Here is a 21,298-nt window from a genome sequence, read left to right as displayed (position 1 = left end):
TCTTTGCATCTAACTCCTGGCAAGAAAGCAAATAAGCATATTTCCCCAAATATCAAAGTATTCCTTCAAGTGGCTGACGACACCTGCAAGTGAATGTGATCGTACAATAACTGCAGAAAGAGGTTGTGAGGGACGTTCCAGTGTCAGCACATACTCTCTGATTCTTGGAGGTGTGTTCACTAATAAAAGTCACACAAGACATACGGCTCTGTTGGATGAAATACTGTAGACATTTATTTGAACAGTTGCAGACCTGAGAGCTTTTATCAACCGTTACTGCAAATTAAGCTGGAGAGAAAAAAGCCAAAGATGGACTACCGTGGTGCCCGCCATGTGAAGGGGAAGGGGAAGTCATGGTGAGTCATGATTGACCACGGCTTTGCTGATCGTAGCCGGGGCACAGGCTTCCTTTTCATCCCTCTCGCTCCCTCCAGCTGTCTCGCCGCACTTAAATTGCCACTGTATATGATTCCTAGTGAAAACATCTCTCTCCGTCCGACCACCTCGGCATCGATTTTTGCCTGCAGAGTCGGCAGAGTGCTTGACAAAATGCGATACGTTATAGATTACAGATTAGCAATTTAAATTGCAATCAGGACCATAATAGATTAAATTGCTTCAACATAGTGTCATAGTAAAAAGAGAACTCCCCTGCCTGGACCGGGGCATGCAGATTCATAACAGCGCTGTTTTGCTTGCGTGCGTTGATAAATGTTTTTGGTGCAAGACGGCTGCTACCACATCGTCATTTTTTATTATGTGATGCACAGAGGAATAGTGCCTCTTCGTAATGTAGTATTTGTCTACAACATCTATCTCGACAAGATGTGTCTGTGTCCATAAACTGAGGATTAACAGCCTTCATCTGTCGCTCGAAGCTGTCGTTTAGACACTTGACAAAAGAAACATATTAGTTTAGTTTAGTTTAGTTTATTTCGATCAGCAATACTATACAAAAATCAAAATTTCAACAAAAGAAGAAAGTGGCCGACCGAAAGGGTCAAGGCTGAAGCTATCAAGCTTATAGTGCCCTAACCTATGCTTTCATGAAAATACTTATTTTAGAGAACCATTACATATACCTATATATATATATAACATATACACATGCATACAAATTCACACACCCATATAAACATATATACACACACATACCTACATATACATAAAACAATCAACAAAACAAAAACAAAAAAGCTTGTCCCCATTATCCGTTACTTATGATGCGTCATCAATGCTGATACGTCTGTACTTGTCCAAAGTCATGTCTTTAAATTTTTTTTTAAATATCACCAGATTCTTACTTTCCTTGATAATGATAATGTTCATGTTCAGTGAATCTGATGATTTGAGAGGGGTAAATGTGTGAACTGTGTGATTAAAAGTGGGGCAAATTAGTAAAAACTGACATTGAGACAGCGATACTGGTTGTGTCCCCCCCCACCCCACGGAGACACACACGCACCCACTGCTTCTTCTCCTTAGCCTCTTTGCCCTCTGAACCTAACAGCTCAATTTCAGCAACCACAGACACACACTGCAGGCGTTGGGCCCCCACAGACTTAAATAGCTCTGCGCTGTAGGACACTTGTAAATAACAGCCTATTAGAGTTGAGTTGTTACCACCAACACTGCAAATATCTCACGCTTACTGCCATGGTTTGACAATTACTTCTCAGAGATTGTAACTTGTCATGACTGGAAGCAAACTTAAACCAAAAAAGCCCACAAACACATAATAAATAAGTCAGAGTCTATTGTTTCTGGCAGCAGAGCCAGATTTCCTCCTCCTTGGAAACTAGTGGCCTTTAAATGGATGGGGAAAGTGAGTCAGTGGGGTGGACAGAGAGAGAGAGAGAGAGAGAGAGAGAGAGAGAGAGAGAGAGAGAGAGAGAGAGAGAGAGAGAGAGAGAGAGAGAGAGAGAGAGAGAATCTACTGAGGCTGTTCCGAGGATAACAACTGCAGAATAAAACTGAAAAACGACAATGACAAAGACAGGGAGACAGGGAAGTGTGTTTTTCATTTCCACAGCACAGTACGAAAGTAAAGTAAAACAGAGCAGAGCACAGCGGGTCTTTTTTAACCTTTCAGTTTTTCATCAAACAGCCATCCAGTGAAATATTGATGCTTCAATTCCAACAAAGAAATGTGATTTTGGTACATCTGAGTGGGGAAATTCACCCATCTATAATTGATACAGCTAACTGGCCGGGGAAAGCACCGGAACAGAGAAATAACATGAGAGGGGGGTAAAGTGTGTGTGTGTGTGTGTGTGTGTGTGTGTCAGTAGGTTTGTATGCGTCTCTTTACGTTCATAGTACCCATTAGATTCCTGAGAGACAGTGGTCTTGTTTCTAGGCTACGATGTGTAGGGCGCATTCATACATGTTATGATGGTCTTGGAGAGGCCAGCATTTTCGTTTTAAGGCAAAAGACAGAAGAACATTAACATGTGTTTGTGTTGTGTGTGCATTCTGATGTCTTCCACAGCATCTTCCCACATTTTTTTAGAACATTTAAAATGTCCTTCTGCACTGCAGTTGTTGATAAACTAATTGGTTTTGCTATATAAATGTTAGATGTGTAATCATATTGTTGTACTGTTGGCAGGCACGTGCACAGATAGAGCCCTAGTGGTGCTCAAGCACCAGCCCTTTTGCCCTGGATGAGAAAAGTGCCCTTTTTGCTGGAGCCACTTTTTTTTCATTCATCAGTATTTAAGAATAAAAGTTACTCTCTCTGTCATAAACTCCCCACAAACGTGTTTTAATATCCGACGGGGCATTTATTTGAGTTATTGTGAGAATTTCTCCCCGACATGCTCCGCGGCGCTCACGAGCCCCCTCCCCCCGCCGCGCCCCTCCCTCCTCCTCCTCCTCCACTTCCTCCTCCGCGCAGTGCTCCTCGTGCCACCAAACGGCTGCACCTCCTTCTCCTCTGACCCGCAGCACCAGACAAACAGGTCATGACGGTGTTTGTCCCCTGACGTTGTTTGGTGATAAATCAACCACAACATTAGCGCTGCTGAAAACATGACGTCACAACTGGTCCGACGTTTCCTAAACAAATAAACAAACAAAAACTCACGAAATCCGTGATTTCAAAGCCTTGTCCAGCTGTTTACTGATGTTAGTTATATTTAGAGAATAGAGAGAAGAGAGAAGAGAGAGAGAAGAGAGAAGAGAGAGAGAGAGAAGAGAGAGAGATAGAGAGAAGAGAGAGAGAGACAGAGAGAATTCTTATTCCGTTCTATTTAACAGGGGCTAGTTGGATTTGCGTGGCCAGACTGACTGACTCTGGTATTGTTCAGAGGGCCGGGCCAAATGTGGAGGCGGACCGTATCCGGCCCGCGGGCCTTAGTTTGAGAACCACTGCTCTTGGCTGTTGATGTCTATCAATATCGCTCATTTTGAAAATGACGTAAGAGGGCAATACGGATCCGTATCAGACCAGGAGGGCAATACGTGGCTGGGATGACGACCCATTAACCAATCAGAACACTTGTACTGTTGTTGCTATATAATAATTCATCTTTATTCATAAAGAAAATGTAAGCTAGCGGTCTGATGCTGCCCAGAGGAAACGCAGGTCGAGGACAGCTTCATCGGTGTATTGCTGCTAATGCTTGAACTCTGGCATTTTGGCATTGGGTGCCCTTTTTTTTGGTTTGAGCACCTGCCCCCCAAAATGTCTGTGCACGTGCCTGACTGTTGGTATAATTGCCAATTTAGAAGCTGCAGCTGTGTCCGTGTCTGGGAAATGGATCACAATTTTATATTCTTTTATAATGTGTTAACTTAAATCTTCAGAAACTATTGCACTTGTTGCCTCAAAAAGCTCAGTGAGACCGTTTTTAATGCTTGAATACTCTTTCATATACTTTAAAGTCTCTTATAAGCTATATACAATTTTACTACGATCACTCCTTCTGTAAGCTTAAATAGGATTCATGTCTGCCTGCATTTCCCATGATTTCCCAGCATGCCATGTTTTTCTTGATGTCTGTGTTCTTTCTTTCAGCTTCACTGTGAAACCAAAGCCAAACAGCCCAAAAACAATGATGGACACCAAATCCTCTAATCTGTGTTAATTCTTCCAAAGTGTGAAAAAAACGTCCTGGAACAGTAAATGTGTTGTGATTAGATTTTGATAATTAGAGACAGGGGGCCAAGGGAGATCGCAGAGTGATTATTATGGGATAGCTAAAGCCAGAGAAACAGGAGGAGAGTGGGCTGAAGTTCACCGAATACACCAACACCAAATACACCAACTCTCACACAGAGACGCAGAAGATCCAAAGAGACAGCAAGAAAAGTCTGCAGTAAAAAACAAACAATAACCTTTGTTTTTTTTACTCTTTTTTTTTTCACCATATCCCTCAGTTTGCTGCCCATCCCATGGCTTTAAAATCCACCTACCTATCCATCCATGCATACATCCATAGACGCTGCCAACCACCCATCCATCTATCCACTCACCCATCCATCCACTCATCCATCCTGTTTTTACCTGCAGTCCAGTTTCTCGATCTCAAAGTGTGGGTTGAAGTTGAGGACGATGCGTTGGGAGGACTCAGGTGCTGTGATGACCCAGCGACAGTTCTGGTGAGGTGGGTACTCCAGCGGGTAGCCGGGGGTGGTGATGTAGCCGGCATCGCTGGCATCTAAATAGCCACCGCATGGCTCAGGCACTGGATGGCGAGAGAGAGAGAGAGAGCAAAATCATTATCACTGTCTTACACAAAAGTCAGGTGAATGCAGAATTCAATTTATTTTTTCTGCGGCCACTCAATCAGCGATTCCAGTGGGCCTCGTGTATGTAGAAGGTGGTCCTCGGAAATGTTCAACAATCAGAAGTGAGCTTTACGTTGCAAAAGGTCCCCCTGCACTATATCACCTTGTGTAATATGGAAATCTCCCTGTACGATACGGAAAGTACTCGATGGATTGATGAAAGTATGCTCAATATCTTTCCATTGGTCAATACGCAAGTTTACACATCAGACATTGATTTGTTTTTCCCAAAGTGCTAAAATCAGACAAACGGATAGGAGAATATAAGGCAGACGTTTGAGAGAACTATTAGGGGGTGAAGAAATAAATTACTCCCAAAATACAGAATATTTTATTAAAAAAGAGGCGCCATAGAAAGAGTGATCAGATAAACCTCCAATAACCACATGCAACAATAGTCACGTCCCTCCTGATGCAAGTGTAGAATACCATCTGGGTTGATGCTTATCACGACTGACCAGAAGCAAAGTCAACATTCTCTATAAACTCCTTCAAATGATTTACTTTTCTTACATATTTGTTTATTAAGCAATATTTCACACTTGGGGAAATGTTCAACGCTTATAAAATGCAGATAAAAGTTGTGTTTGCAGAGACAGGATATGAGGAACAACGGAGAGCGTTGTCTATGTGGACGTAGTTGTGAAAGGTCGACTCGGCATCTCGACGTACAAAGAGTCCTTTCTGACCCATGAAGTCTGACACACACACACACACACACACACAGACACACATAGTGAACGAGTCCTCCAGATGCCACAGCTACTGTCACAGAGCGGATCCACTTGTCAGCAGTCATAAGTCTGCGTGGTGTCACAAACAATGCCAGTCATTCACTGCCGCAGATGTACCCCGACATCGACGGGGTAACTCATATATATCAATCACACCCAACGGCATAACACACACACACACACACACAACTCTACTGTATTACATCTATAGCATCTATTGTACACCCATGCTGGCAGCCCTGTTTGATTGACTGTTCAGGCTTTGAACATGAGCTGAATTTCGTCATTGTTTAACATCTGCACAACTCAAGTAAAATCATCATGGTGGATTACATTGAGAGCCATTTTTGTAAAGTACAAGCCCTTCCAATATAATTGCACAGCATGAGCCACCATCTGCCTGTTTATATTTTTTATTATTATTCAACCTTGATTTTAACGGATTATTCCAATTGATTTAAAAAAAGAAGAAGTATTTCTGGAGTCCTGGACAAGACGACAGCATAATTAAAACAAACAGAAAATTACTTCAGTGGTCAAATAGTCCATAATAACAATCCTGTTGTATAAACCAATGTTGATTTAATAATCTAATTTTGATATGTAGCTCAAAAACCTTAAAAGCCCTGGTGCCGGTTTTGAGGTTAACCGCAGCAGGTTGCGCTACTCATAGTTTGAGGAGCCAGTAGGGAAAAATAGCAGATGCATTTTTAAACAAATATGTTGGCCTAATGATGAACCAGGTTATACTAATAAAAACAGCGATGATCGCGGTCGCTTGCTGGGAAGAATTTGTCCGGTGAGAATAATTTCTCATAGATAATTTCCTGTTGACGAGAGGAAAAAACAAACACACAAGCACGCCTCTGACGGTCTGTATTATTGTTTCAATCAGGGCTAAATGTCCTGATTGAAACAATAAACCTTCCTCACCCAAACATAGAGAGAAAGAAACCATGTGCAAAGTTTTGGTCTGTGCTGTATGACGTTTTATTTATTGCCACTGTGCTGAGTGGGGGTAACATAGCCAAGTCAAACCACTCAGCAGAACACCACATATTTTAACACTATAAATAGAGCGGCTACTGTAAACCTACTCTGAGAGGAGTCACACATGCAAACATTAACACACACTGCATAAACACTTTATCAGACACCACATTCATAACAAATTAAACACAAGCATCTAAAATCTCTTCTTTTTTTAATCCTGTCTGCATACATGCCCACACATATACACTTAAGAGTCAGGAAGGGAGGATTAGAGTGGAGGTCAATACACGGCACACAGAGTGATTGACACTTTGGCATCTATATCTAGTGTCTACCTCACGCGGCCTGCAAGTAATTCATGGCCACCGCTCTGTGTCGCTCTGCCTCCTCCGTCCTGCTGTGAGCCAACTAGTCGTGTCCATCTCCTGCTATCGGTTTCCAATCTCCTTGGTGACATACAGTAATACAGGAGTAGCGTTACACGGACTATGTAACCCGGTCGGACGCATTTCGTCTCAGCACCACCTGGATTAGTGTTTAACCATTCTGGAATCTCACAGCAGCATCAGCCAAACACCACTTTTAGCTCACGGCGCAGCGGGCTAAAATCTGGCATTTGCTGCGCGAGGGGTAAACATCTCGGGTTGTTGAAGAAATGTCATTGGTTGATAACCAAATTGGTCGGGGACTTATGATGCATACTTAGGTGTTGTTACTTAGTTGGGATAGGTCTGAAAATGAGAGGAGTGCAAATGTGTTTTCATTAGATTCAGTCCCCAGATGAAACTCCGAAAGAGACAGTGGGGGGTAATTATTTCCTGGATAGACACTAGAGGGGGTGGGCACAACAACATGCACACCTATACAAGCTTGGGGCGGCTGTAGCTCAGTGGGGTAAGAGGGCCGTCCCTCAACCGCAAGGTCGTGGGCTCGATCCCCGCTCTCTGCAAGTCGAAGTGTCCTTGAGCAAGGCACTGAACCCCGGGCGCCTCACCGCAGCCCACTGCTCCTTAAAGGGTACCTGTAGTGAAAACGAATATGTAGCCAGATCAAAAGATAATGTGTTTCTAAAGGTTATTCATGCACTGACGGTCCAGTATTCAATAACAATACGTAGTTTAGGCTGTTCAAAGTCCTCAACTCTGACATGCGACATTGCACTGGAGCTTGAATATGTCGCGGGTGGTGTGACGTCAAATCGTTGAGAGATCGACAGCCAGCCACAGCGGATGTGTTCAGATACCAATATAAACAACGTCGAGCGCTCGCAAACAAATGCTGAGAGATTGAGAATATGGACTGATTCAGCAACTGGATACTTGTTTGAACCTTTAAAAGCAGACTATCCCCATTTAGTGAATTGTGACAGCGATGATAGCGATGATTCTGATGAAGTTGATGCCGAAGGACCGCCGGTCCAGATGCTTCACCGTGCGGACCGTGCACGCAAGTCGGCGGACGTTTGGTGCAGTTGTGGGAAATGTGTGCCACAAAAAACAGACATAGAGTGCATTTGTTGTAAAGAGCACGAACTTATGTCCGATGATATAGTGACATTAGACCTCATCTGCTTCACACAAAAGCGTGAGCTTGAGAGCTACATCGCGCATAAGCCAGCGCTGGAGATGTCTTTCATTGATGCAATGTTCGGCCGACATGTTCGGGGGTGCTAGTGACTTTTTCTTTGCTCCGTCCGTCCCGATGCGCGCAAACCGGTGTCGGGAGCTACGGCGGGCAGAGGACTGTTAACGCAACACGTAGAGACAGAAATGACATGCTGCTGCTGTAATGTGGCGCTATAGAGAAAGTGACAGGGGGGCGGGCCAATTTTTTTTAATGTCATGCGATCTACCAATACTACGCGCGATCGACTGGCAGGTCGCCGCGATCGATGTATTGAGCACTCCTGATATAGATTGTGTAATTCTTGAGGCCACCGATCTATCCCAAGAAGCAACGCGTGTAGAAGTGGCTCCGGATTGGCTGAATTCCTTTCAACGACTCAACGTCATAGTTAGCTTTGACATGAGTAAATAACTAGCAAAATGGCTGCGCCCTGAAGCGTTCACGGACTCGGAATGTTGACAAAGAAATGTAAATCCTCGGGCTATGCGTGACTTGTTGACAATAGCGGCGGGGTAAATATGATTTATTTGATGCGCCGAATGGATGTAGCACGTTGTTGTTTTGCACTACAGGTACCCTTTAATAACCAAGGATGGGTTAAATGCAGAGAACTAATTTCCCCTTGGGGATTAATAAAAAGTGTATATATCCAGTACAATGAAACATATGTGCATTTTTGATGACAGCACATCACACAGATGTGCACATCTAGCCACATTATTCTCATAATATCTGTTGATGAAATGTGGCACAAACGTTGGTGTCATTGTCAATTTTCTTTTCATGCAATTCTTTTATATTTGTACTCAGACTAACTGCACGCTGCTCTCCTGTGTTCACCTCTGGCGTGCAACCGGTAAAAACAACGCCTGCAAGTGTCTGACGAATAAGGCCGGTGTGTTGGAGAGGCAGACGCTGTGTGTGCATGAAGGGGTGCGTCCGCTCTGCTCAGAGGTTTTATCAATCTCCAGACACACAACGTCCTTCAACGTTTATCACATCCAAACAGGGCAGGAAGTGACACACACAGAGGTGATGAGTGCATGCATGACATCGCATCCTAAACACACACACACACATAAGCTTACGCAGGCTTTGTCGCTCTTTACACTTCGTCACCAGTGAGTTTGAATTCCCGGAACAGAAGAGCCACTATCAACATTTCCTCTGTCTCAGTTTGCCCGTCCTCCACAGATAAAACACAAACTCTTTCCTCCTCTTGACCCCATACTCAACTCCACTAACATATCCAGGGAGGTTGTATTTAGGGCACATATTCACAATAAAATGCACAAACACAAACCGCTGAACATCTCTTTGGCTTGGACGTCATTGAACTCGGACCACACACACACACACACGGGCGCGCGCACACACAATAGAGCAGTAAACGGTGCTAAGCAGTCAAGCAGGGATATAAGACAGGTCACTGCATTATGTATGTCTCTCCACCACGTTTAGTATTGCATCCTGATAACACCTATTCAGCAACTTTCCCCTGCATGCGCATACCTCAACAGAGATGCATCTGTACAGAAATGTAATAAAAACTTGCATGCACAGCACAGAGGTACACAAATATCGCACACAGTTCCAGTTGGAACTGCTTTGAGAAATTGATCTAGATCCTTGTTTGTTGTCCCCAAATGCAAATTGCCTGACCTTGTTTGTTTTTTTAGCTCTATCACAGTTTAATTTCCCATCCAATTAGGGAGTCTGATCTGACTCTAAAGAGACACTTTCCAGCATGTCGCAACCGTTTTGGTACTCTGTGAGAACTCTTCTGTTGGACCATACCGCCTTCATTTTCATTGGCCAGCGTGCATAATGAAAGCATTAGTGGTTTAGTAAGTGTTTGTGTATGAAAGTGAGCATGCGCGTCTCACACGGCTAACCGAAGAGCATGTGGGAAGCGGGGCTGTTGTTTGGCATCAACACTCAACACAGGCGCCGACACTCAAGACAGCACAGTGGGCCTCACATTCTCATCATTGTGACCTTGATGCAAACAAGTCCCTGCATTTATCAATCAATACATACTTCATCTGCATCACAGCCTGAAGGATGGGGTGGGGAGGTTAATTATCCTCATCGATTCCTGTGCATTTCTTACTATTCACAAAGCATTTCCAGTCGGATGGATTCAGTTCCTGCTTCGTGGAGCACTACAGGCGTCGTTACCTTAAACGGTAGAAAGAGATACATGTGTAGCTCTGTCTTTGGGGATGTGAGAAACACTGAAAATAACAGGCTGAAATGTCTTCTTTGGATCACAACCAAAGAGCTTTTAGTCATTGAGACCTGGGGAACCTCAGGAATGGACAGACAGAGAAAGAGAGAGAGAGAGAAAGGAAGGAGGAGGCCGATCAGGAGGAAAGAAAGAAAGCGAGCACAATGCCAGAACATCTGTCTCTCATCATCCGAAAAGAGAAAGTCAGCAGCTCAGAAAAGCTCACTGGACAGAAAATACAACTCTCTCTCCCAAACATAGACTCTCTCTCTCTCTCTCTCTCTCTCTCTCACACACACACACACACACACACCTACACACACAAAGAGGTGGGGTATTGCTTTACTCCAGGTGCCCTGCATTAATCCACAGTGGAAAACTACAGCGAGAACAGAGATGTGTAAACCAGAGAGAGGGATGGCAGATGACTACAAAGAGTGATGGGAAAATGGAGAGAAGAGAGACAAGGACAAGAAAGAACGATGAGTGATTGAAACAGAAAAATAACTGATATGAGAAGAAGCTTCTCAACTCAAGCAAAGACATAGCGGATCGACAGGGCTTTCGTAGATAGAGAGGGAGAATATGACAGCGGATAAAGGAAGATACAGACAGAGATCAATAACAGAGAGTCAGTGAAAAGCTAGCTGAAGGAGAACAGTGTGAGGAGGAGGAGGACAAAGAAGATCAGTGGAGAAGGAAGAGGTAGATGTCATGGTCAATTTGATTGGAGAGCAACAGCTGCAGGTTAGATGAACTGGTTTTGGGGACATGTCCGGTGATGTCCACGGCTGCATGGTCGATCAGTCAAAGTGGACGACTGAACTACCAATGGCTTCAACGTCCACACGTTTACTGCGATAAATGATTTGCAATTAGAATAAAAGGAAATCTGTGTAGACTTTGCCGCATCCAGCAAGTCCGACAAATTAAATGTCCAAATACGTTGTCTGCCCGCTGTAGAACGACACACAGGAGCATTTTCTGATCCGCCTGCGGGCAGAATGACATCATCCGTCCGTGCCTTACAAAACCATAACAAATCTCTGCTGAAAAATAAATCTGTTTTACGATGTGATAATGTGACACGTGTGAGGCCCGATCCCCTGCCTGCGCAGACTTTGTTCCTAACAACCAACCCTCTGCTCCCGTCGCTGGTGGGCTTTGTGACTTGAGCGTAAACACTGATCTTGGGACACTTGCTGTTGTTTTTCTTGGGAAGACCGTCTCATATTAACTAATAATCACAGGAGCCTTTAAAGGGCATTACTATCTGTGTTTGATCGACCTGTAGAGCAGAAAGGCCCCCCCCCCTCTTATCTGGTCCTTAGTAACTTCAGCTGACATCGTGTTTATACAGGCCTGTTCAAGTCTAGCTTTAATCATTCCATTGATCATGAGGTCCAGCGCTATGCTGTGTGTCATTTACAACTCTGCATGTTCACGCCTCAGTTTTTATTGAAGTGAACTGGGCCTTGCTGTGTGCTCAGACAATCTAGTCCATACAGTTAAATAGACTTTAAGGACTGGTGCAAAGAAAAGAAAAGTCTTCTTCAGACTTGTATCCCATACAGTGTGAAAAGCCCTGTTGCAAACTGTTCTCTACATTTGTTTTGTACTCTGTCTTTCAACGCTTCTAATAGACCCTATGAATCTGGTACCGGCGCAGAGAGGCGCCCTTAAGTGTCGGTGTGAGACACACCGGGCTTTCCACTAATTCCAATGTAAACCCAGCTGCGTAATTATTAGACGGTCAAAGCAACTGACGCGCTATAAATAGCGATAAAGTCGGCGTCGGGCGGCTGGGAGGGATGAGACCACAGACTGTGACCGAGACCGATTCATGTAACTTAGTTCACTGTTCATCACTAATGCCCGTTATGTAACAAACATTGGTATTTTACATAACAAACCTATTGTAAACCCAATCAAAAGTTGTTTTGTTGCTCAGGTACACCAAAAAACTAAGTAAACCTCAGTAAAGGTTTATTTTGAGTAGAAACTTGAAACATTGCTGAATCTTGAACATTTTTGTTTGAAAAGGTTTACTATGTGATTGACACAAAATAAAACTTCGGACCTTTATCAATATAATTGTCGTCCCAATAAACTAAAGAGTCTATTATGTAGAATTTGAATTGATTAGTGGAATCTAAATCTTGTATATTCCTTTGAACGAACGCAGCCTAAATAAGCCTTTTAAGATGAGTATTGTGTGCTATTGTTACGTTTGTTATGGTCTGTCAAGGGATTACAGATGCAAAATAGCTGAAGCTACAATCTGGTACAGTGCATCAAATGGTGACGTTTATAACTGTACATGGTCCCTTTTAAATAAAGATATACAAAAAAAAGAAAACGATCTAACAAACCCTGTGAATGGATTTCAAACAGTGGAGCTTTATTCTCTTACCGCGCAGATAGAAAAAAGGATGAGAAAAACACAGATTGAAAGAGTCAGTGAGCACAGATGGGAGTAAAAACGTGGACGAAAATGTAAACAAAAAAATTCCCACCGTGCAAAGTGAGCGAACAGAAGGTGAGGGAGGTTTCCCAATCGGAGCGAGGGAAAACACTCAGAGGTAAGGTGTGGAGAAAGAGACAGAGCGTTGCTATTAAAGCAGAGGTGAAGTGCCATGAAAAGAGGAAAACAAGGGGATGATTCAGCGTGAAGGGAGAGGGAAGAAGGAAAACAACCTGTGGCCCGGCACACCACGGCTCTGGAAGGACCACTGAGGACACACAAGGCTCAGCTTACACACACAAACAGTCGTATTTGTGCGGGCGACTGTTGTAAAGGAGCAGTGAGGACAGTCAAACGTCCCTCTTTCCCTTCGACGACATTTGTTCCTCATAAATGTACAAAAACAAGAACACACGCTGATCTGCCTCCCTCTCTAATTACTCCAGTCATTACTAATGGCCAATGAAGACACTAGAATACTAACAGTTTACTAATGACATGATAACTGTAATTAGAAAATCCTGCTGGACCCACTAATTGTCCTTTCCTTTTATAGACAAGAGAGAGAGAGGGGGGGGGGGGGGGAGAGAGAAAGAGAGAGCGAGCGAGAAAGACGGTGTCGAAGGTTAATTTTCTTAATGTTTATTCGCTCACTGCAAACAAGGTTGTTGCCAGCCGACCGGCCCCTCTGTTGTTCAACCCTATTATTCTAATGACTTGGAGGCTAATGTCCTCTCGGTTTGGCTAATGGCTAATGTATTTTCTTGAGGAAATTTCCCTCAAAAAGGAGATGAGGTACACCCACATCGGTCTGCATCACGAGATGAACGAGGATAACCCTCAATCCTGAAACCTGGTGGAAAACACCTGCTCCCTGCAGGATCACTCAAATGAAATAAATGTTGACGACGGTCTGCCGCGGCTCAGCCTACTCAGGTGTCACGTACAAAACACTTCAACCTCATCATCGCCATTTACTGATGTTTTCATTCGAGCTGGCTGCTATTCTTGAATATATATATATATTTTTTTTTTTTTAATGGTTTATTTAATAAGGGACAGTGCACATTGATAAAAAACATTGCAGTAAATGTGCCAGAGTTAGCCAAGAGGCTAATTTTCATCTGTAGTCCCAATGTTGCTGATGAACAAACCTAAAAACATAAGATTACAAATACAATCTACAGATAAAGCAAATAAAATAAGGGAGAACAATGTTAAAATGGACAGAATAAAAACATAATGTCAGAGATACAACGTAAAAGCATCCAGACTAAATGTGATATATAACTGCAAACAGGTGAACGACAAGAGAAGACACGCAGGTGGAGTAAACGGCCGACCAGCAAGTCAAGACATACAGAGACCGGACAACAGACAGATAGATAACAACTGACAGACAGACAAAATGAAAGTCCAACCAGACCTCATTGTGAGAGAAACCGTCTGGTTTGTGCTGTGGTCTCAAAAAGAGGCGTCCGTTCCACACTAGTGTAAGGAATCCAGTATATATCTACGACGACTAATCTTTTCATCTATAATATATTTAATTCTCAAGATAATCATTTAGAGAATTGCCTTTTTGCCTGAGCTATAATCAGAGTATTGTATTAATAATATGCTTTACCTTGGCTTTACCCCTGTGCTCTACAAAAGGGAGGAATAAATCTGGGTTGGTTTACTGCAGGTGGCTCCACTCAACTACTTCTTCACACTCTGCTGCTTTCCTCTTATTTAACTAATGCCCTCTCATGCTCTCTCGCTTTCCCTCTCTCTCTTTGGCACGGCCACACGCTCACGATTCCCCTCTCTCTCTCTCTCTCTCCATCTTTCTCCTCCTCTCCATCTCGACTCACTCGTTCTCTATTCATCGCTCCCTTGTTTCAATGTGCAAGCCATATTGGTGAAGCGTTTCCTGGCCTTCTGTGTCAGCGAATTGTCGAACCAAATCTGATAATACCTACTGCAGCGATTTAGAACAAACAATTATGGGAAAATATGACCAGATATGGGAAATGCAGAAACAAACATCTACGGATGAGCTGATTTCAGAATTGCTTCCTTCTTTTTATAGTCCTAGTATTGTTCATTCACTCGCTTAATTGTGCTTGCCATAATCAAGTGATGTTTTTCCCTTCTGAAGTATGCTTGCCAATCTTTAAACGCACTGAATAATTACTCATGGAAACAAGAACAAGTTAGGTTCTTATTAATAAAACAACCACAATATCTCTAATATTTCAGGGTAATAACTGATGTTTTCTAAAGTACACAGAACGACTGCGTTACAGGCAGTTAGTCATTCCATTATGTCGTGAGCTCAAACCAGGTATACGACCCCTCTGCGTGAACAAATGACATGGATGGTTTGTTTTATTGATGGCCAATTGAAGCTTACAAAGCATTATGACCCCCACCAATGTAACATTTAATTAATACACAGCACCGGGTTGCATTAGATGTGGGACGAAGGCTGCAGGCTAAAATAACTAATGCATTAGGAAACCTGGTCTCAGTGAGGATACATGGTGGTGGACATAAACGTATTTAAAACAAGTCTATAGAGAGAGAGAGTGGAGTTGTTGACTTTTTCCACCCAAAAGCTGACAATATATATCTTCCCCTCTGTTTCCGACTGACTTTCAAAAACAGTCTCATGAACCAGTCCCGAGTGCATACCTGTGGGCCAGTCACCCCTATAGCTTCTCGCACTGTGCATTGCACTGAGCCTGTTTCATCATCCAGCATATTTCAGCAAAGACACATGGAGGCAGACAGCTGGTCTTGAGTGGCCAATTATGTCCGTTTATCTCTCTTGCAGGCACAGCTGTGATCAAATGGAATAAAGAAGCAGATCAAACAGCGAGGCTACAAAATAATTCTTCCGTTTCGTTCCCTCTGCCTGTTTCTGTCTCTGCTACTTCCCCTTTACTTCGATCCCTCCCTACTGCCCCTCCCTTTTTCTCTCTCTCTCTCTCATATATATATATATATATATACATCCATATATAAATACACTTTTCACTATGCTTGCCTTGCTCATATCTCCGGAGACAGCGGCGCAGAGGCATCTGGGAAGGTTTACTGCTGAGGAAGCTTCATCCTACACAGCCTGATGCTGAGCAAGTGTGTCTGCATACACCCCGAAAGAGAGCTTGATCAAGTCCCCAGAACAAAATGAGTTATATTGTCAGAAAAAATATATCAGAATATCAAAGTCCAAGTCATGGTTAAAAGCAGAACTTGGTGATGTGAAGATTTGTTTAAAACAAGCAGTGCCGACTGGTGGGAGAAGGTGGAAGGGAAACCAACCCTGTTACTGCTGTTGAAGTTAATCTCACTTTTTCCCGAAGCACCACGACTTCCCTCTGGATATTCGCTGTTCAATAAAACCTAACTCGCACTTCTTACTTTGATAGGAAATATACACAGTGACATTTTAAGATGTTGATCAAATAAAAGTGTGTTATTGGTCTGGATAAGCAAGTCTTCGAAACACTTCACATTTTACATACAGTGTTAGCAGTTATCTATTATATGTGAAGATATAAATATGTTGAGGCCATATCACCTCATGTTCACAGTGCATATCTCAAAGAATGCCTCCCCTGTTTACTATATGCCGTTTTCTCAAAAACAACATTTGACAGACTGGCCACTCAATTCAAGTCATGATATCTGCAAAAAGCCCCTGATAGGCTCCTAAATAAGCCATAAATCAATAAAACCTAGAATAAAAACTTCCCCACAGTTGCCTCTCAATTCCCTCTGTTGTGGATACTGTATCTCAAAGCAGGAAGTGGGCCTTGAGCAGAGATGAAACAAAATTGATTCAAACCTGTTATCAGTCTTGTTGCTTTTGTTGCATCAACAGATATGAGAAAACATGAGAGACTGAGGAGATTTTATTCAGTGCTTTTAAATACATGAAAGCAAGGGGCGCCACACCAAGTAAAGCTCCATTAGTTTAAGATACAGGTAGTCCTGGTTCCAAGCACACCTGTGGTCGGTCAGCAGCAAGTAGTGCTGCTCTGACAAGGAATCGGTTTGGGTTGCTTTTAACCAAAAACACTAACACGACTTCTCCTTTCTGTGCAATAGAGAAGGTCAGTGCCTAAAAGCAGTTGTCTGGTGTTCGCCGTGTGCGTAAAGATGGTCCGTGCACGCACACATCACGTTCAAAGACCTACGTTAAACGCATTAGAGCAGCGCAATGAGCGCGCGCCTTTGCCTTGCCACAATGCATCTACAAAGCCCATCGCGCGCACGGACTTGGGAAGTGCCGGCTAGACCTCCGCAGCCTCGGACCTCCGCGCGACTGGAGCGCCGGTCAGACTCACCATGCAGCTCTTCGCACAACCGACAAGAAGATGTCCTACGGGTTGCCCTGTTGTCCGAAGCCGACTGCCTCGAGGGAAATATCCTCCCGGTAATGTAATAAGACTACATGTCACAGTGAGATCAACACAAGCGCAATGAAGACCCTCTTAATCCTCCTTTCTTGCTCTCCTGAATGTTTCTTCCCTTTTTCCACGTGAACGTTTTTTTCTGTTTTTTGGAGAGTTTTTCTTGATCCGATGTGAGGTCCTGGGACAGGGATGTCGTATGTGTACAGATTGTAAAGCCCTCTGAGGTCAATTTGTAATTTGTGATTTTTGGTTATACAAAATAAACTGAATTGAATGAAATTGAATGAACGAGCAGCTACACACCGCTGCTGGCACTGGCGTTAGTCCGATGAGCACAGGCATTGAATAAAATGAAGATAAAAAAAAAAAGCCAAGACAATATCCCAGCGACCCTCAGGTATTAATACACTTGTGTTTATGACGGAGTGAAACCAGCATGCGGGACGTAGGCTATAGTTGTTAGTTGTCCGCGCAAACGGCCGAATGGCGCAAATGTCTATTAGAAAAATAATTACGTGTTGTGTTGGATTAAATAAATTGTTTTTAGTTTACGTTGTTGATTAACGACATGTTGTTTACTTTCGGTTTACCTCTCTGCCTCTGGTGCCGCCCGAGCGGGATGGGTCAAAGCCGGAGAATTAGAATGAGACATCTCTCTCTTCAGATTATCAACGACATGTTTGAACGGGACTGAAAGTTGAGCTTCAAATGCGTTTTGTGTTCATTTTTACATGAATTACACATGACGGTTTGCCGGGGAAAACACAACAATTGTTCCAAACGAAACACAACATTTCCAATATGTTTCATAGACTCCATACTTGTAATTTGGATCGGGAAAAAAGTTCTCTTAAAAAAAAGAACGAAAAGAAGCGGTTTAATTTCCATGTAACACCTACGTGTGACTGTGTGATTTGAGCGGGTAGAACAAGTGTCAAACTCACCTCCTTCATCGGCTCTGACTGCTGAAGGCAAGAGAACAGCCAGTAAACATCCACAAAGCCATATGAATAAATCCATCTTTCCCCTCGGATCTGGAGAAAAAACACCTCTTCTCTTAATCTGTGGTTTTAGTCTGTATATCGGAGTCAACGTTGCAGTCCAGAGTCCTCTGTTCCTCTTCCTTTCCACAGTGTTTTATTTATTTGAAGCGCAACAGCGGTAGTGGACAAAATCCTCCACAAATGCCAGATTGAGTCCACCGGGCTCTCCAAGAATATCGCCCTGATTGAACACTACTTTTTTGTACGACAATTGTCAACGTGTGCTTCTTGTTCTTCTTCTTCTTCTAAAAAAAAAACTTATTTGCGCGAATTGAGCTGATACCAGCAGAATCTTTACTCAAAACACATCTTCAAAGCCTCAAAATCCATCGCCGTGCGCACCGTGTCCCCTGTCAGTCACAGCGCGCGTGGGAATAAAAACCTCGCTGACAGACACGATCATGAATTTCAAACAAAGTAGAAATCACTGGTTGAAACCACCAGAAACCAACATAAACATTTGCCGAAGACTTTCAGGTTTTGACCAAAACAAAAACAGAAAAAGTGTTTCCTCTTCGTCTCGATAAAATATCCGAAAATCTCTTGCTCGGGTTCTCTCTCCCGATTGAGCGTTTACTTGGTAAAAGCACATGTGATTGGGAAAGTAAAAAAATATTTCCCCATAGATTATCCTCCTAATAAACAGTATCGATAGCGCAAAAGATAACACGAGATCTCTGAGAGGAGGCAGCTCCGGCGTGCGTGCGTAAAACTGATCGGGAGAAAATGAGCGTGCAGCCTCTCCGCTCTCCTCCTGCAAACTGTGCGTTTCTTCGCTGAAACACGCTCTTCTGTGCTGTCTCTCTCCCCCCTCTCTCTCTGACGTCCAGTATATGTCTCTTTCTCTCTCGCTCTCTCTCGTTCCCTCGGCCGGCAGCTCCGGCAGTGCGCTCCTTCCCCTCTAATATTCGCCGGGTTAGTGGCAGCGAGCAGGACTGCTCACTCAGTCCCCTATCTCGGCGTGCGTGCACGCCATGCGCGCGAGTTTGTATCGGATTACAGTAGGCACCTCGGCCCGCCTCCATATAGCCCCTCGCTGATTAAAGAGCAGTTTCATCTCCCTCCCACTCTCTCTCTTTCCCTCTCCCTCTTGCTCTCTCTCTCTCTCTCTTTGCCTTACCCTCTCTCCCCCTCTATTTCATTATTATTATTTTTATACCTCATGTCTCCCACTTTTTCTCCCATTTGCTGCCACTGTCCTGTCCTGATATACTCTCTCCATGCCTCTTTTATTTCTCTCTTTTCTTCCTCTACCTTTCTCTGTAATATTAAAGAGAATAGAGGGATGTGGAAAAAGGAGAACCCGGGAGAGGAGAGACCCACAGTACAGCGTTATGAGCTTTACATTTAACCTGGTGCTGGTTTACAGCATCACAGCAGAAACACAGGTGTGCAAACTGACACACTAATCTACATGGAAAGGAAGCTTATGACTAACTCAGAAAAGGCAATACTTTTTCATCATATTACATAGAGTTATATCCATATATGAAATGTATTCTCTGCATTTAACCCATCCTTAGTTATTAAGGAGCAGTGGGCTGCTGTGAAGTGCATGGGGAGCAACTTTGACATGAAACTAATGGGGATAGTGGGGATCGAACCGACTACCATGCGGTTGCAGGACGACCACTCGCCCCACTGAGCTACAGCCCCCCAAGTTGTTGATTATCTAAATTACTTCACTGATACTATGAAGATTAAAAACAGAATTTAATTTTCTGTGAACAACTTAGAGTTATTTGTCATGCAGTTAAAGCCATTGGGCAATAATGACTGAGCACTTGATGCAAAAATGCACACACACTTTTGCGTGCCCACACACACAATCACACTTATCTGCAAGACAGAGAAAACAAGCTCCTCAGCAAGGGCACATGGGTCACTGGTGAATGGAATCTAAATAAGGGGAGAAAGACAGACAGCAACACAACGCTGACACACACTTGAAGAAATGGGGTTGAAGGGCAAATAGCCAAAGGGTAATATAACTGGGGTAAAATGCATTTAGGTTTACTGAATTTGAATCTGAATTTCTGTAACCGTTAACACTTGTGGTCTAAAGAACTAACCAAACCACGACCCTCGCTTGGCCTTTCCAGGACACACCCTGACACACATGCCGGCCATAATGACACCGCTGAAGTTGCCAGTGACCGGTCAGTGAAAATCAGGCTGTGCACTGAGTTATCTTGTAAGAAGAGAAACCCGCTCAAACCTCTTTTTCTTTTATGCCAAGAAAATCACTTCAATGCTGCTTTATTAATTTCTTTACAACATGTGACAATTATTTAAAGCCCTTTGAACTTTTCTGATTCAAGCGATCTTATGTTGCTGATCACAGTAGTTACCGATCGGCATTTCCTGATCAGGTTTACTTTTACTGGCACAGGCCAGCGATTATACCAGTATAGGCAGGTGAATTGCTGGTCTCACTCAGGTCAGTTACATGTGACACACACACACACACACACAGGCACAGATACACACCATCAAACTGTCAATCAGATGCGTCCTAACATCTCTGGAGGTCTGAAGGTATTAAGTTATTTTTCCATGACAGCTCCACGAGAGAGAGAGAGAGAGAGAGAGAGAGAGTATGTGTGTGTGTGGGGGGGGGGGGGCACTCACTCCCTTTAGTCGTTCGACCTCTGTAACCTGTCCTTCTCACCCCTCTACCTCCCTTCTTCCTGTGTCCTTCCACTGAAACTAAACCCTTCCAGGCCAACTGGAACCGTTCAAGTGATGAGAGCGCAGAGCAGTCACATGCCAATGTCGATGCAACGTTCCACTTTAATCCTTTAATCTTGAAAATGTCCCATTTTAGGAGCAAAAAACAGCCAAGTCTTTTTGTTTAATGGTGTTTAATTAAATATTTTCAGTGCTTCATTTAAAACGAAAATAATGAAAATGGTTTAAGATTGTAGTCCAAGGTTTGGTCTCCGGGAGGAGAGCCTGTTGAATGCAAAAAATAAATAAAAAGAGTCCACAGCCACCTCTGAATC

General features: G+C 43.4%; 1 protein-coding gene across 4 annotated transcripts in view; it reads right to left on the bottom strand.

The window, feature by feature from the left end:
- LOC130208722 (neuropilin-2-like) overlaps positions 1–19,086 on the bottom strand; it is an 88,005-nt gene extending 68,919 nt beyond the window's left edge. For all 4 annotated transcript variants that reach the window (XM_056438007.1, XM_056438023.1, XM_056438016.1 and 1 more), the window contains exons 1-2: positions 18,195–19,086; positions 4,511–4,691 (exon numbers count right to left, since the gene is read on the bottom strand). In XM_056438007.1, the coding sequence (XP_056293982.1) occupies positions 4,511–4,691; positions 18,195–18,270 (257 nt within the window). In that variant the 5' untranslated portion in view covers positions 18,271–19,086. The remainder of the gene's footprint in view (positions 1–4,510; positions 4,692–18,194) is intronic.
- Positions 19,087–21,298: the final 2,212 nt, after the last annotated feature.

Source organism: Pseudoliparis swirei, chromosome 2 (genome assembly GCF_029220125.1).
Source record: "Pseudoliparis swirei isolate HS2019 ecotype Mariana Trench chromosome 2, NWPU_hadal_v1, whole genome shotgun sequence".
Taxonomy (NCBI): Eukaryota; Metazoa; Chordata; class Actinopteri; order Perciformes; family Liparidae; genus Pseudoliparis; species Pseudoliparis swirei.
Note: the sequence above shows the minus strand (reverse complement) of the source record. Positions and strands in the feature narration are given on the sequence as shown.